This window comes from Gouania willdenowi, chromosome 7, assembly GCF_900634775.1.
Source record: "Gouania willdenowi chromosome 7, fGouWil2.1, whole genome shotgun sequence".
Classification (NCBI taxonomy): Eukaryota; Metazoa; Chordata; class Actinopteri; order Blenniiformes; family Gobiesocidae; genus Gouania; species Gouania willdenowi.
In genome coordinates this window covers 40468863-40486362 of record NC_041050.1, presented here as the reverse complement: position 1 = coordinate 40486362, position 17500 = coordinate 40468863, and the positions used below count along the sequence as shown (strand labels likewise).

The 17500-nt window shown below is 43.9% G+C and overlaps 1 protein-coding gene across 1 annotated transcript in view; it reads left to right on the top strand.

Annotated features, from left to right (window-relative positions):
* LOC114466790 (IQ motif and SEC7 domain-containing protein 1-like) overlaps positions 1–17500 on the top strand; it is a 29908-nt gene that overhangs the window by 5252 nt on the left and 7156 nt on the right. The window contains exons 6-10 of the mRNA XM_028452527.1: positions 1–300; positions 10907–11521; positions 12637–12795; positions 12901–13023; positions 13092–13258. The exon at positions 1–300 is cut by the window's left edge and continues 134 nt beyond it. Of these exons, the coding sequence (XP_028308328.1) occupies positions 1–300; positions 10907–11521; positions 12637–12795; positions 12901–13023; positions 13092–13258 (1364 nt within the window). The remainder of the gene's footprint in view (positions 301–10906; positions 11522–12636; positions 12796–12900; positions 13024–13091; positions 13259–17500) is intronic.

Sequence of the window (17500 nt, the reverse complement as noted above, 5' to 3'; positions counted from 1 at the left end):
GGGTCCCTGGTCCTTCACCAGTACCTCCAGACCAGGAGTTGGAAGAAGTGAAATCCCTCTGTTTATGGAGGATGCGCTGCTGCAGAGGCCGTCATTTAGCTGTAGCTCTGAGTACTGGAGAGGAGGAGCAGAGGGAGCAGAAGGAGAAGAAGAAGAAGAGCTTCAGCAATCAGACCGAGGAGGCAGGAGGAGCTGCAAGTATCAGGGAGAACTGAGGAGACGGTCGGTGGGTGGAGATGGATATCTGCCAGTTCTCACCATCGAACCCCCCAGTGATAGTTCTGTGGACATGAGTGACAGGTTAGAGCTTCTCACTGCCAAACATCCACTTAACATCTAAATGTTCACCTAAACACCCAGCAAACATCTAATCATTCACCAAACATTTAAACATCTACCTAAACATCTAAACTAGTGCTGAGACTTTATGGCATTAATTATTACATAAAAATAATGCAGAAAAAAAAAAAAAAAAGGTAATAGGGTTAGGCTTTTTTTTTCCACCCCAAACAGTGGAACTTTTCTCATTTCCCGAGTTCCCGGTTTACCCATAAAACTGATGCACAGACCACAACACAAGGAACAGGAGATCCTGAGGAGAAGTTGTTGCTGTGCTTTGTGGGCGTTAATTTTAGTTTAAATAAAAACACTGGATGGAAAACTAAAAACCCAGTTGTGTGTAAATGTTAAGAGAAAGACTTTGTGCATCAGAGGAGCTCTGCTAGCCTCAGCTAGCACCTCATTACTAAACATGTAACAGCTAGCACGTCAGTGCTAAACATTTAGCAGCGAGCACCTCAATGCTAAACATGTAGCAGCTAGCACCTCAATGCTAAACATGTAGCAGCTAGCACCTCAATGCTAAACATGTAGCAGCTAGCACCTCAATGTTTAACATGTAGCAGCTAGCACCTCAATACTTAACATGTAGCAGCTAGCACGTCAGTGCTAAACATGTAGCAGCTAGCACCTCAATACTTAACATGTAGCAGCTAGCACCTCAATACTTAACATGTAGCAGCTAGCACGTCAGTGCTAAACATGTAGCAGCTAGCACCTCAATACTTAACATGTAGCAGCTAGCACCTCAATACTTAACATGTAGCAGCTAGCACCTCAATACTTAACATGTAGCAGCTAGCACCTCAATGCTAAACATGTAGCTGCTGTCACTACCAAATCCTTTCACAGGCCTGATCCTTTCAGATCCTTCCAACACGTGTGAAACATGTCTCCACCAGGTCGGCCTATTTTACGGTAGTTTGTGTAATATTTAAAAGGTTGAAACCCTGCTATTCAAAAAGATTTAGAAATTTATGTTCTGAGTGAATTCCGATTTATTTTGATTTTATTTTATTTTCTGTTTTGTTATTGATTGTCAATATTGTGTATTATGTTTTTATCCATTTATTTATTTATAAACAATTAAAAACACGACAAAACAGTCACGTATTTAAATGTGAACTATTTAAATATTTGACAAACATCATATGGTCGTTTTACATTCAAATATCACGTCCCAGCAGCTCTGTCTGAAAGGATCCGCTCCGTGATTCGGTAATGACAGCTGCTAACACCTCAATGCTAAACATGTAGCTGCTAACCAGTGGTGGGTAGAGTAAACAACAATGGTACTTAAGGAAAATTACTGTTACTTCATAATATAATTGCTCAAGTAGAATTAAAAGTACTCCATAAAACTAAGTACTTGAGTAAAAGTTAAAAAAGTACCATGTGAAAAAACTACTCAAGTCTTGAGTAATTTCAAATGCAATTTATTACTTCCAAAACAAATCTTCACTCCCTGAATGAGAGGCTTGGATATATTCATAAACCATAAAATTTCAGGTCATGATCCCATTTTTATATCAGAAATTTCTGCCTCGTCCTGCACTGTATGTCTATTTTTGTGATTTAATGTATTGTTTTTTAGTTGCACAAAATAGATAAATAAAAATAAATAAATAAAAAATGTTTTAAAATGTTTAAATATATCATTTTAATCAGTAATTTATTTCATTTTATTATTATTATTATTATTATTAGATGCTGCAGGCGACCCCACAGTGGTTCATGATCCCAAGGTTGAAAAACTTTGAGACACAGTAATTTATTCAAATTTTGGAGCGTTCCTTTATCCCCTTGCTGATAAGCTAGCATGATATGCTTGATGTGTTTATTCCTTAGGTTCTCTAGTTTCACATGATATATGTGCATTAAAACTGGGCCTGCTACACCCACTAAAAGGCGTTTATAGTTACAATAGGCTACCAACAGAGGTGGGCTGGGCAACAGTACTCATCGTTAGGGATGGGAATCAAAAACCAGTTCTTTCTGAGAACAGGTTCCCAGTAATCCAATTCCTAGGAATCGTTTGTTTGCTTGTATTTCGATTCTGCTTATCGGTTCCTCCTACGTTGCAAATATGTAACGATAAACTCCAGAGGTTTATTCCATAAAACAGGTTATGTTCAAACTCTGAGTATGTTGAGGCTCAAATGAGGGAAACTCTGAGTATCTCATTCCTAAACATGAGGTATGTTCTTCTCTGAGTATGTTACCATGGCAACATTGTCCGTGAACTAAACCTGGTCACTGACAGGTTTTATCAAAGAAACCCTGGGTTTCTACCTGGCTCCGCCCACCTGAACACTTTAATGAACCTTTGTAGTGGGTTGACATAATTCACCCGGAACCTAAGTTAAGGTTACAGAGTTCCGGTGGGACAGTTTAGACATGTGGGAATTTCCTGTTTAGTTTTCAGTGTGTGTTAGGATCCCAGAGAGAAAGGAGACTGCCAGTTGTTGTATGAGGCTAATTATAAATGTCATTAAAACAACTGCCGTTGGCACCGTCGTTTGACACTCCGCCTCCGACTCCCGTCCTTGCACACTACACTGGTGACCCCGACGTCAGTCCCGCTGAAGATTCCGGGTCTGAACAGAATACCGAGCGAAACGACATGGCGCATTCCGCCGTCCTCAGACTGCCTGAGTTTTGGGAGACGTCTGCGGCAACGTGGTTCGCACAGGCGGAGGCTCAGTTCGCCCTCCGGGGAATTACGGAGGATGCCACACGCTACTACCACGTCGTCTCAGCACTCGGAAGCTCCACCGCAGCCAGAGCCGTAAGTTTCATCACATCCCCTCCTGCCCAGGATAAATATGCAGGCCTTAAGGCTTATCTTCTCAGGATTTTTGAACTGTCACGATCCGAACGAGCCCGGCGCCTGCTTGCTATTCAAGGCATAGGGGACAGCAAGCCCTCTGAACACATGGAAATGATGTTAAACCTGCTGGGTGGGGAAGAGCCGAATTTTCTTTTCATTGAACTGTTTCTGCGACATATGCCGCCACACGTCCAAACGGCGCTCGCAAATACGACTATTACGGAGCCGCGTGCTCTGGCGGAGGAAGCAGACCGGTTCTACCTGGCCACCCAGCGTTTCGCCCCTGATGTGCTGGCCCCCACACGCAGCTACACGTCCCCAAGCGCTGGCGTTTCCCCTGGCGGAGGACACGCTGCAACCGACAGCCGCACCAGCACAGGTTTGTGCTACTTCCATGCACGTTTTGGCGCCAAGGCTAAAAGGTGCCGCTCCCCTTGCAACTTCAATACGACGGGAAACGCCAAAGCCTGCGCTCGGTAGTGGCCGCGAGCGCAGGCAAAAAGAACCGGCTGCTGTTCATTGAGGACTCCCTCTCTGGTCGCAGATTCCTCTCTGACACCGGCGCCCAGAGGAGCGTCCTGCCGGCTACAGTGGACGACGCCGCTGGAGGGTTGCACGGCCCGCCCTTAACATCCGCCAACGACACCCCCATCAGGACGTATGGCACAAAGACTGTGGACATGTGTTTCGGGGGTCAGCGTTTCACATGGGACTTTGTCACTGCTGACATCTCCTTCCCCCTGCTCGGCGCAGATTTTTTGTGTGCCCACGGGCTGCTCGTGGATGTCAAGAATGGCCGCCTGGTGGACGCGTTAACCTTCTCCTCCTTCGCATGTGTCCGCGATGAGGGGACATATGACGGTCTTTCCAGTTCGCTCTCCGAGGGCGACATGTACCAGAAACTCCTCGGAGAGTTCCCCAGCCTTACACAGCCCACGTCGAGACCAAAGGCCCCCCCATCCATGCTAGGGCCCGACGGCTCAACCCAGAGAGACTGACAATTGCTCGGGCCGAGTTCGCCAACATGGAACGCCTTGGCATCATTCGCCGTTCTGACAGCCCGTTGGCCTCGCCACTCCACATGGTGCCTAAGCCAGACGGTGGTTGGCGTCCGTGTGGCGACTACCGCCGCCTCAATGATGCCACCACGCCCGACCGCTACCCCGTCCCCCATGTTCAGGACTTTTCTGTACATTTAGCAGGGAAGCACCTGTTCTCCAAAGTGGACCTGGTGCGGGGTTATCACCAAGTCCCAGTGCACCCTGCAGACATCCCGAAGACAGCAGTGGTGACTCCTTTCGGGCTTTTCGAGTTTCTCAGGATGCCCTTTGGCCTGAAAAACGCGGCCCAGTCCTTCCAGCGGCTGATGGACTCTGCGCTTAGGGACATGCCTTTCATCTTCGTCTACTTGGACGATGTCCTCGTCGCCAGCTCCTCGGAGGAGGAGCATGCGGCGCACCTCCGGGCCCTTTTCACAAGGCTCGACCAGCATGGCCTGATCATTAACCCGGCGAAGTGCGTCTTCGGAGTGCCGTCCATCCAGTTTCTCGGGCACCTCATCAGCAGTAATGGGGCCACCCCCCTCCCGTCGAAGGTGGAAGCTGTCTCCGCTTTTCCCCGCCCACATTCGGCCCGGGGGCTCCGGGAGTTCCTGGGGATGGTTACATTCTACCACCGATTCATCCGCCAGGCGGCCCACATCATGCGCCCACTTTACGAGGCCCTTAAGGGTAAGACCCCCAACCAGGACATCGACTGGACCACCGAGAGGGCCAAAGCTTTCAAGGATACAAAGGCTGCGCTGTGCCAGGCCACCATGTTGGTCCACCCGTCGCCCGGAGCCCCGGTCGCCCTCACAACCGACACATCTGACTACGCAGTTGGTGCTGTGTTTGAGCAGTGGGTTGGTGGCGCCTGGCAACCGCTCGCCTTTTTCAGCCGCCAGCTGGTCCCTAGGGAGCGCAAATACAGCACTTTCGACAGGGAGCTACTCGGCGTCTGGCTGGCGATCCGCCATTTCCGCTCCATCCTGGAAGGCCGTGAGTTTACGGTTTTCGTCGACCACAAACCCCTCACGTTCTCCGTGTCCAAGGTGGCTGAGCCGTGGTCCGCCCGCCAGCAGCGTCAGCTGTCTTTCATCTCCGAGTACACCACAGATATCCAACACATCGCCGGCAAGTCCAACGTGGTCGCCGATTGCCTCTCTAGAGCGGTCATCCACACGGTACAGCTGGGTCTCGACTACTCCAGTATGAGTGCTGAACAAGCCTCGGACCCTGGGATCCGGTCGCTCAAAGACTCGGACACTGGGCTGCGTCTGGAGGAGGTCGCGGTTGGCGACTCAGGAGTCAGGCTGTGGTGCGACCTCTCCATCGGCCAACCTAGACCGCTTGTCCCTGTCGGCTGGCAGCGGGCTGTCTTTGAGGCGATACGCAGCCTGTCCCATCCTGGCAGAAAGGCGTCCGTGAGGCTGGTGGCTCAGAAGTTCGTCTGGAAAGGGCTGAAGAGAGACGTGCGGCCCTGGGTCGACTCATGTGTGGCTTGTCAGCGTGCGAAGGTGCACCGCCACACCAAGGCCCCATTGGAGCCGTTTACTGTCCCCGAGAGGAGGTTCGACCACGTCAACATCGACCTTGTGGGCCCGCTCCCCCCTTCCCATGGTTTCACCTACCTCCTCACCATGGTGGACAGGACGACCCGTTGGCCTGAAGCCGTTCCCCTCTCCTCAACCTCAGCTGCTGACGTGGCCCGGGCGTTTATCGGCACATGGGTCGCACGCTTTGGGACACCGTCAGACCTCTCCTCGGACCGGGGTGCACAGTTTACTTCCGAGATCTGGAATGTGGTTGCTAGGGACTTAGGGGTCAAGCTGCACCGCACCACCGCATATCACCCCCAGGCTAACGGGCTGTGCGAGCGGTTCCACCGCTCCATGAAGGCGGCTCTACGCGCCAGTCTGGTGGATGGCAACTGGGTGGACAGACTTCCCTGGGTCATGCTGGGCCTCAGGACGGCCCCTAGGGAGGACCTGCAGTCCTCGTCTGCTGAGCTCGTCTACGGCCAGGTGCTACGAGTTCCTGGGGACTTCATTCCGGACACCACAACGCCTTGGTCGGCGGCCAGGCAGCGGTCCTCCCTGCTGGAAGTTGCCAGGGCGTTCGCACCTGTCCCCACGTCGCAGCACTGCACCCCTGTTTCCCGGGTGCCCACCAATCTGTGCTCGGCGGGTTTTGTGTTTGTCCGCCACGACGCCCACCGCGGACCGTTGTGTCGGCCTTACGACGGGCCGTTTAAGGTCTTGCGGCACGGGGATAAGAGCATGGTCGTGGACATTGGCGGTAGGCCTGAGACTGTCTCGGTTGATAGAATTAAGCCTGCCCACGTGGATGTTTCCCGGACATTGGAATTGGCACAGGCTCCACGCCGCGGACGCCCCCCAGCGCCTCGCCCCTCCAACATGGCTGAGCTCCCGCCTGCCCGACCGACAACACGACCGTCCTGTCCGGCGGCGCCCCCGGCCCCTGACCCCCTTCCAGCCCCTGCCACCTACACCCGCTGTGGTCGGGCCGTCGTCCCTTTCCGGCGCGGGGATTTTGACTATGGGAGAATTCTGGGGGGGCTTGTGTAGTGGGTTGACATAATTCACCCGGAACCTAAGTTAAGGTTACAGAGTTCCGGTGGGACAGTTTAGACATGTGGGAATTTCCTGTTTAGTTTTCAGTGTGTTAGGATCCCAGAGAGAAAGGAGACTGCCAGTTGTTGTATGAGGCTAATTATAAATGTCATTAAAACAACTGCCGTTGGCACCGTCGTTTGACACTCCGCCTCCGACTCCCGTCCTTGCACACGACACCTTAACACTTTTCTCTGAAACACATTAGTGACATCACACACCACAGACGTGTTCACATCATTACTAATGTTGTGTTGATTTATGTTTATTTTTTATTTGTGATAACTGTAGTTTTCTTTCTAACATTGTAGATGTAGATCATTTAGTGAAACACACTGAGAGGTTGATCTACATTAAAACATCTACTGACGTCTGTAGTAAAGTTCACTGAATATAAACCTGTAGATAATATAAAGGAGATGATCATTTAAATTAATACACTTTTAAGGCTCAATTATTGTTTTATATTGTTATACAGTTAAATCTGTAGATCATACATCTATGAAGGTATGATGTCACAGTGAAGTGTGTGAAGCATCAGTCACTGTGTTTATATCCAGTGTAACAGGAGGACTCTCTATACAGACATCCTATGATGCTGACACGTCTCCTCAGACACATTTTATTATTATTATTCACCACTCGTCACGTCACTGAAGAGATAAAGTGATGAAGTGATCATAAAGTGTTATTAATTACAGGTGATTTAATCACTATAATCACTGAAGACTGAACACACCTTTAGAACAGGATCATATTCATCAAACACAGACTTATTTCACCATCAGGGTGAATAAATCACTATTTTCCGTTTGGTTGTCATGGCAGTTTGAGTATTCTTTGATCCATTGGTGATGGCTTTTTATCACGTGCACGTCAGTAACCCAAGGTTTACATACTCAGAGTTTATTGATCCACTTCATACCAGCTGTAATGAATCAGATACACAGACTTTACCATGGAGGGTATGTTGACCTAGAGTTTATGGATAGACTCAGAGTTTGTTAACCCGCCTTTATGGAACACACCTCTGGTCCTGTATATTGTGTTTATGCTAGTACCAAGTGAAGCTCCTCCCACTATGTAGTTGCTGTTCATCGTAGAGAATCCACCTCCTCCACCCACAGACACAGCTGATGACGTCACATGTAACAATGGGGACGGCGTCACTGAAGGTCCATATATAGAAATGTAAACAAAGGCTAAACTAAAGCGTTACCGTTTAAATACATAACAATAAGTGCAGCTGTACTTTTGGTTAATATGTTCTTTTTTACAGAATAATTATTTGTTTTATGTCTGAATTAGTTTTAAATCAAGTTGTTCAAGTTCAAAAGGAGCACTGTAAATATTCTCAAATGTTTGTAGCCAAAATGTGTCATAACCCTAACCCTATGTTGTAATAATAATAATAATAATAATTCATCAATTTAAATGGGGTTAGGGTTAGCGCTTTTGTATATATTATTATCCAGTGAAAACAATCTATACCTGGTGGATTAAAAGAAAGCTGATATCCCTGCAGGAAATTAAAGATACAAAGATAATATAAAGAGTTAAAGCAAACAAATATATTTGTGTTATTTACTTCCCTCACTCAATGAGAATCGGTAAGGAATCGAATCAATAAGCAGTATCAATAATGGAATAGAAATTGCTAAATTCTTATCAATTCCCATCTCTACTCATAGTGTTAATGTGTTGTATTTATATTTGAACTCACTCCATATTAGATGGTTAGCTTTGCTATCATTAAGAACATTTCAGACTATTTACCATCACGTTTTCTCACATTTGAAGTGGAATTCTTAAAAGTGGAGATTTCCATCGTTTTGTGCTGAGAAAGTAGGAAGTGCATTACATGAAAGGCAAACAGGGTGTAACTGTACATTTTCTGGATGAGACGCCAGTATTTCTAGAACTACAGTGAGATGAAGGGAGGCCGTGGAAGGGGTGGGGCTACAGCTCTGTCCTGCTGCGGCACTGCTGCTGTGATTGGTTAATGATGTCTCTGACAGAGAGCTGCAGAGCTACATTTGAATTTATTTATAGACAAATTGATGTAACGACATGCATGTAGTCCAAAGTAACGGAGTAAAAGTACATATATTTTCTCAAAAATTTACTTGAGTAAAAGTATTCTGCAAAATAACTACTCCTAAAAGTGAAAGTAAAAAAAAAACTCAAGTAGTTGTAATGATGTAAATGTAATGAGTTAACTTACTACCCACCACTGCTGCATGTAGCAGCTAGTTCATTAATGCTAACATGTAGCAGCTAACACCTCAATGCTAACATATATCAGCTAGCACCTTGATTCTAACATGTAGAAGCTAACATCTCAATGCTAACATGTAGCAGCTAGCACCTTAAAGCTAACATGTAGCAGCTAGCACCTTAATGCTAACATGTAGCAGCTAGCACCTTAATGCTAACATGTAGTAGCTAGCACCTTAAAGCTAACATGTAGCTGCTAACACCTCAATGCTAACATGTAGCAGCTAACACCTCAATGCTAACATGTAGCAGCTAACACCTCAATGCTAACATGTAGCAGCTAACACCTCAATGCTAACATGTAGCAGCTAACACCGCAATGTTAACATGTAGCAGCTAGCACCTCAATGCTAACATGTAACAGCTAGCACCTCAATGCTAACATGTAGCAGCTAGCACCTCAATGCTAACATGTAGCAGCTAGCACCTCAATGCTAACATGTAGCAGCTAGCACCTTAATGCTAACATGTAGTAGCTAGCACCTTAAAGCTAACATGTAGCTGCTAACACCTCAATGTTAACATGTAGCAGCTAGCACCTCAATGCTAACATGTAGCAGCTAGCACCTCAATGCTAACATGTAGCAGCTAGCACCTTAATGCTAACATGTAGTAGCTAGCACCTTAAAGCTAACATGTAGCTGCTAACACCTCAATGTTAACATGTAGCAGCTAGCACCTCAATGCTAACATGTAGCAGCTAGCAGGGACAATGGTCCTAGTGGAGCAGACAGTGTCTCCAATCCACACTGACACTCAGACAGGGTTCAGAACCAATAATAAATCCATGAGTGACAAATGAACAAAGTCAGTGATAAATGATTGTAGTGACAGTTTATTATTATTATTATTATTATTAGTCGACAACTCTGTGGTAGAGGATGTGGGCGGGGCTAGAAGCGCTGCTACAGATAGCATCGTCTGACTCAACTTATCAACTGTTATGTAGAAAAACTATTTCAGACTAAATTCATCATCTTCATCAGTTGTTCTGTTTATTTCATGATATTTACAGATATTATAAATATTTTACACTGTTCAGTTTATATTTCTCTGGAATTTTCTGGACTAATTGATGTTTTTATTTTAATGCAAAAACAAATTTGTTTTATAAAGTTTACTAAAAATTCAGAAAAGCATGAATATATCTTAGTTAAATATAAGTTAGTGCTTAGTGAACAATGCAATCATAATGTTTTTTATTCATATTACACATCATGTTAGCACTCAGTGATGAAATAAACACTATTTATTGTTTTCATTGTTTCAGTCATATACCAACATACATTTAAACTGGAAAACGTGTCTCATGGCAAATATTGTTAGGACATTAATTTAGTTTAAGTAATTACGAAGTCTCTAATTAATTAGAATATTTTTTATTGAGTCCCGCCTCTAATTTAAAAAATATCTCAACAACTACTAAACATCTAGGACCTGTACTACAAAGCTGGTTCACTTCTTACTTCTTTGTTCTGGATAAGATATCAGCGAGTGTAAAAGCCCCGCCTCCTCACCAATCAGTTATCTTGGACATTGACCTGCCAAGTATGGGCGGTTCTCCACCTGAATGTCAAAACTCAGAAACCCAATGAGTTTTGCGGTTGTTCCACACATTTGAAGAAGTTAACTTTAACAAATGTCCTGCTTTGGTTTTTGATCTTTGTTTATTTATTTATTTTGAACAAAACAAATGTGCTGCTTGAAGTCTGTAGAATGTTTACTTTGTCTGTATTTTCCCTTGAAGGGAACAACAGTGAGGTTTCTTTACCATGTGGTCTGTTCAGGTCTGAGCGTGGCTCCATTGGACGCCTCCTGTACCAACAGTCTTCAGAAGTGGATGGAGGGGGGCGGGGGGAGAGTGGGGGTGAGGAGGAGGAGCGAGGGGAAGGAGAGGGAGGGAGCAGCGAGGCCGACTCTCCTCAGGGAACCATCAAACACGCCCCCCACATGCCCCTCCCTCTGCCGGTGCCCTCCGCACGCACCCTGCCCCCCTACCTGCTGCCTCAGCCTAACTTTACTGCCCTCGCCCCCCATGTGTCTTCACTCCCTCAGCCCCACCCTTATGTGCTGCACTCCCTCTACCACCACCCCCTGCACCCCTACCCAGAGCCTCCCGTCACCCTCTCAGCACTGCAGCACCCCCCCCACATCCATCACCACCACCCGTTCTGGTCTGACGGAGACAACGACAGCGTCAAAACCACCACCACCACCACCTCCAACGACGACGCCACCATCAACAACTGCAGCTCCGGCTCGTCGTCACGTGACAGTCTACGAGAACCCATGGGGGGGGCGGGAGTTCGGACCGAGTCTCACCACAGCTGGGACTCCGCCCCCTTCAACAATGACGTGGAGCAAAGACGACATTACCGCATCGGCCTGAACCTCTTCAACAAGTAAGAGTCAGGATACCAGTGTTCCCACCAGTGTTCCAAGTTTTCCCACACTGGGAACACCGGTGGGAACACTGCCATAAGCCCCTCCCCCATCCCTCTGACTGACACACACTGTTTAACATACATGTTGGATGGTTATTACAGAGAAGTGTGATGAAGCTTTATTACCTCCGCCAAGCGCTTGTTATGTTTTACCTCCATTTGTCCGTCTGCGTTTGTCCGTCTGTTAACAAGATCACTTCAATAGTTATGAATGGATTTGGATGAATTTTTCAGGAAAATTGATTAATGGGACAAGGAACAGGTGATTAAATTTCAGTGGTGTTCTGGCTTCCAAAATAAATTGTGTAAATATATATATATATATATACATATATATATATATATATATATATATATCCCATTAATTTTCTCATTCACACTAAAACTTCTGTAAAATCACTGTTGATGATGTCATCAGTCTTATCGATACAATGATGACGCTGGTTTATTAGAACATTTGAACATGTTTGATGGCGACATTGCCTGTGGATGTTAACGTGCTAAAAACCAATCGTAAAAAAGAGAGAACAATAACGTCAGGCAATGCGCCGTGCACGTTATGCTGAGTCAGCTAAAGTACGACCTAATACATTAAGTTAAGTCATTGAACTTGTTTGAACTGTAGTCATGCCTCGCTCAAAATCTAAAACTGTTGAGCAAAGAAGAAAGCAGAGCGTACGAAAAACAATAGGCAGGAAGAGACACTCTGTATATTATATATATATATATATATATATATATATATATATATATTGTCATTGTTTGTAAATATATTGAAGTTGTTTGTTTTACTTTTGAAATAATAAAAAAAGAACAAAAATAGAACTAGCTCTCACAGAGCATAATTTGTAACAAGATTGCAATATTTTAATAACTATTTGACTATTAATAATATCAATGTTATTTTTAATGCTAAAGGTATGTTTTAATTATCAATGAATCTAACAGTGTATATAAAATCAATGTAGGACTACAACATAGGGTGGAAATCACAATATGGGTGGAAATGAACGGCTTGGTCTTAGTTTACAGATGTAAACAGGAGGGAAAGAAACCCTGAGTTTGTTCTTCAGGAAGCCTGAGAAGGGGATCCAGTATCTGATCGAGAGGAGCTTCATGTCCGACACTCCGGTGGGGATCGCCCGCTTCATCCTGGAGCGAAAAGGCTTGAGTCGACAGATGATTGGAGAGTTCCTGGGCGGCCGGCAGCAGTTCAATAAGGATGTCCTGGAGTGAGAAATATCTTCTGTCTTCACTGGCCAATGAACGGCGTTCTTCTCACCATTGTCCATCCCTCACAGACCACACCTTAAGGCTGTCCTCTCCTTCTCCTGCAGCTGTGTCCTGGATGAGATGGACTTCTCAGGAATGGACCTAGACGATGCTCTGAGAAAGTTTCAGGCTCAGATCAAAGTTCAAGGTGAAGCCCAGCGCGTGGAGCGCCTGGTGGAGGCTTTCAGGTAAGAATCTGACAGAAGGCTTAGGTGAGTCTGTGCCCCTGACCGTCTGCCCCCTTGTCCATCTGCAGCCAACGTTACTGCGTCTGCAACCCGGTGCTGATCCGCCAGTTTCAAAACCCAGACACCATCTTCATCCTGGCCTTCGCCATCATCCTCCTCAACACAGACATGTACAGCCCCAACGTGAAACCTGAGAGGAAGATGAAGCTGGATGACTTCATTAAGAACCTGCGCGGTGAGTGTTGGTTAAGGTCCAAAAGTCCTCAAAGACCAGCACACGTCCCCTGTCATCAGCTTGCTTTGTTCATCATCCACTAACACTAGGCAAGGCAAATGTATTTGTATAGCGCATTTCATACACAAGGCAACTCAATGTGCTTTACATGATCAAAAAGTGCAACAGAAAACATTCAACAGCTTAAAATCAATAAGAACATTATCAACTGACCAAGAATCTCCCTCAATCATACGCAGTAGAAAAAGAGTTCATCTAGGGTGTTCTCACACTGGTAACTGGGGCTGTTCCAAGCTCACAGCAGGAATCCCCCCCTCCCTGTACCCCCTCCCTGACACGGTAGAATGGACGTGATCACCAGCTCAACTCGGTTCCCACAGAGAAACACATCATCACGTTAATTTATGACACACGTATGGCGTTACGTCACCATTAAGCGACTCTGGGTTTGTTGTTGACAGTACATTCTGTTAATTTCATATTTTCTGTTGCGTAGGGTAACTATAAACCAAGATTTACCCAGACACGTGCTCATTTCACAGACTGGGTTTCCCAGGGCCCCTGAACGCATCACGTTAATTTAAATGACCGTAACTCTACTCATATTTGTTCTATCAGTGAAATTCCACCAGTTTATGAAAGATAAGAAGTTGCTCTTTACAGCCAGTGTCGGTACATTGTGGTAATTTTACTCACACGTAACGGAAACATTAAAGATGCTGCTTTGTTTTGACGAAATCGACCCAAGGAACAGAAAGAACCAAGTGAGTGAGAAAGAAAGATTAAAACAGACCAAATAACGGTGGATTTATTAAAAATGAAAGACTCTCTGATGATAAAAACCACCATGAATGGAGGTTCAAATGGATTTAAAAACAAAGGAGGAAACTGAGCCTATAAAGGTAAGATCAGTTTAATTTATAGATCAATAAATGTTCTGATTTTGTGGAGCTAGTCTTTGTGTACATTAATATAAGTGTAAATAGATGATTTTAATGTGTGAGACAGTTTAGGACAGAGTATTTGTGTGTTTGTTTAAACTTTGTGTGTCTGTGTCCATCTGATCATATTTATCTCCATCACTTTCAGTTTCCCTTTTGATGAACATGACATCATCTAACTCTTCTTTTATTTCTTCTTCTTTAAGTCCATACAGAGTGGCCACGCCCCTCCCTGGACATTAAAACCATGAGCTGATCCTAGTTTCATCATCAGGTCTAGACCCATCACTTCTACAGACAACAGACAGAATGGGATGCACTTATTTATTGAAATGTATAATAAATGATTATTTATTGTTCTGTCATTTTATTTTTTAGATGTTTTTAATTGTTTCAATAATTTAGAGACTTAAGGAACAGATTGTTATAATGCATAATAAAGGTGATTTACTGAGTCAGCACTAATTTCAGATTGTTTTTAAGTCTTTGTATAAAAATATTTTAACAGGACAACAATGATGTGCAGAGCTGCAGTAATGTTGGCTTCATACAATAATAATAATAATAATAATAATAATAATAACCACTGATGATGACATTGAGATCTCAATGTCATCAGTGAACTTTTTTTTTTATTTGTAAATAATTCACTGAAGCTTAGATATTGTGTGACAAAGATATCAAAGTTTGTTGTTTTGAGAAGAGTCATATTTATGATTAAAAGTTATGATTGTATTATATTCTAAAGTTTATAATTATCTGGCTCGTCTTCCTTTCTTTCTGTTCACATCATAACTTTATATTTAGTTCTACAAAATGTGTTTACAGCTAATTTCACTGATTATTGTTACACATCATCCTGTATGTGTATTATATACAGTATAAATGTGTAGATTTAACTGTTAGAGAAACTATTTTATTAAATACAAAGCAAACGACATGTAAACAGAAAAACAAAGGTAGAAATAGTTTATTTAAATTATGAAATTAGTGAGTTGTTAAAGTGCTGAGGTTCAGTGGAGGGTCTTCTTCTGCAGAGACGTGATGATGAGGGGTTTGAGTAAAACTCAAAATTTCATGGTAATTTTGAGGATATAAACATGCATATAAACACATTACTGGTATATTAACTCATATAAACCAAAAAATATAGAAATGGGACATTTTACGGCTGAAATGTGTAACATATTACTGGTATTATGAGAACAGGACACGTGTAGATTTCTGATCAATTCATTATAGTTGAACAGGACTAACAGGAACTCCACATACTGATAATTGGTATTATCACATGTTCACTAACACGACACGACCTAAGAAGAGAAATAAAATAAGATTAAAATAAATAAATAGTTTACAGTCTTGTTCCAGGTTCTGCTGTCATAATATTCCCATCCTTGTACTTCCAATGTTTAAATGTTTTGTTTTTAAGGTTCATGTTACATTTTGCAAAAGGTTGCACTTTATTTCTGGCTTATTGATTTTTGTTTGGAAAATTATGACCTTTCTTTCAGACATTTCATTTATTTGGGCTTGTATTTGTGATGTTCTGTTTATGGTTACATTTAGATGAATAAATTAATACACTACACTTTGTTTTCATTCTACAGAGTAAGTGAGTATGTGTCCCAGAACACTGAAACACCATATATATATATATATATTATTTATACATTAGCAGCAGTACAATGTCCCATTTCTATATTTTCTGGGTTATATGGGTTAATATACCAGTAATATGTGTTTATATGTATATTTATACCCGGATAGACCTGATGATGAGCTGCTACACTCCGTTACTGTCCCACTGTCGGCTGAACAAAGAGAAGTCCTGATGGTCATGTTGTCCTCTTCCTCCATGAGTTCTCTGTGGTGTTGTTCATATATATCAGCTAACGAGCACTTCTGACACCGCTATCATTGTGGAATGCAGATGTTTATGTGCCGTAAAGCGTCGCGCGGTACCAACGTCATCACATTTTGCGCGCGGGTCGAGTCGAGTTGTGTGTGCGCATGCGCGGCCAACCGTGCCAGTCTAGCACGCTGTTTGGACCACCTCTTCTAGCAGGACCATCGGGCCGTTAACCCCCCTGTGGTGCAGTTCACACCTACGCAGGCCAGACAATGGCCCCCCATGGTTTCACACATGTACAGAGCTGGTTAGGAACGGCCCTGGTTACCAGTGTGAGTACACCCTTAACTTTGATTTAAAAATGTTCACATGTGATGCTGACTTCAGCTCTGCTGCAGTTTGTTCCACTTCTTTGCAGCATAACAACTAAACACAGCATCACCATGGTTACTGTGAGCTCTGGGCTCCACTATCTGACCTGTGTCCATAGATCTCAGAGACCTGCTGGGTTCATACCTGACTAACATCTCACTGATGTATTCTGGACCAAACCCATTCACACATTTATAACCAGCAGCAGAACTTTACAGTCTCCTCTGAGGCTGACTGGGAGCCAGTGTAATGTGTTCTGACCTCTTTGTTCTGGTTCAGACCTGAGCTGCAGCGTTCTGAACCAGCTGTAGATGTTTGATGAAGACCATTACAATAGTCCAGTCTGCTGGAGATAAAAGCATGGACCAGTTTCTCCTGATCTTTCTGAGTCATTAAACCTTTCACTCTGGAGATGTTCTTTAGGTGGTAGAAGATGTTTTTGTGATAGATTTGATCTGATGCTGAATGTCAGATCTGAGTCAATCAGAACACCAAGGTTTTTGACTTGGTCTTTATCTTCTAAAGATCCAGACTCAGATACTTGCTGACAGCAGTCCTCTTTTCATTGTTACCAAAGACAATCACCTCCATCTTGTCATGGTTTAGTTGAAGGAAGTTTTCACTCATCCAGCAGTTTACTTTTTGTAAACAGTCACACAACACCTCAATGGGACCATGGTCATCTGGGTTCAGTGATAGATATAGTTGTGTGTCATCTGCGTAGCTCTGATAATCAACCTTACAGTTGTGTAAAATGTGTCCTAAAGGAAGCATATAAAGGCTAAACAGAAGAGGTCCAAGAACAGAGCCCTGAGGAACCCCACAGGACATTGGTAATCTGTCAGATTCAAAGTTTACAATGTTTACAAAATAACTTTGATCCTCCAAGTAGAACTTAAACCATTACTTTAACATTTAGTCCAACCCATGTTTACAATCTGTGTAACAAAATATATAACAGGTCATTTCATTTAAATATATCTGAAAGATGTAACAATTAAAAAAAACAACATTAAATCATAACAACAGGTTACATTTATTATGTTTTATTATTTTACAGAAATGCTGTACATGAAT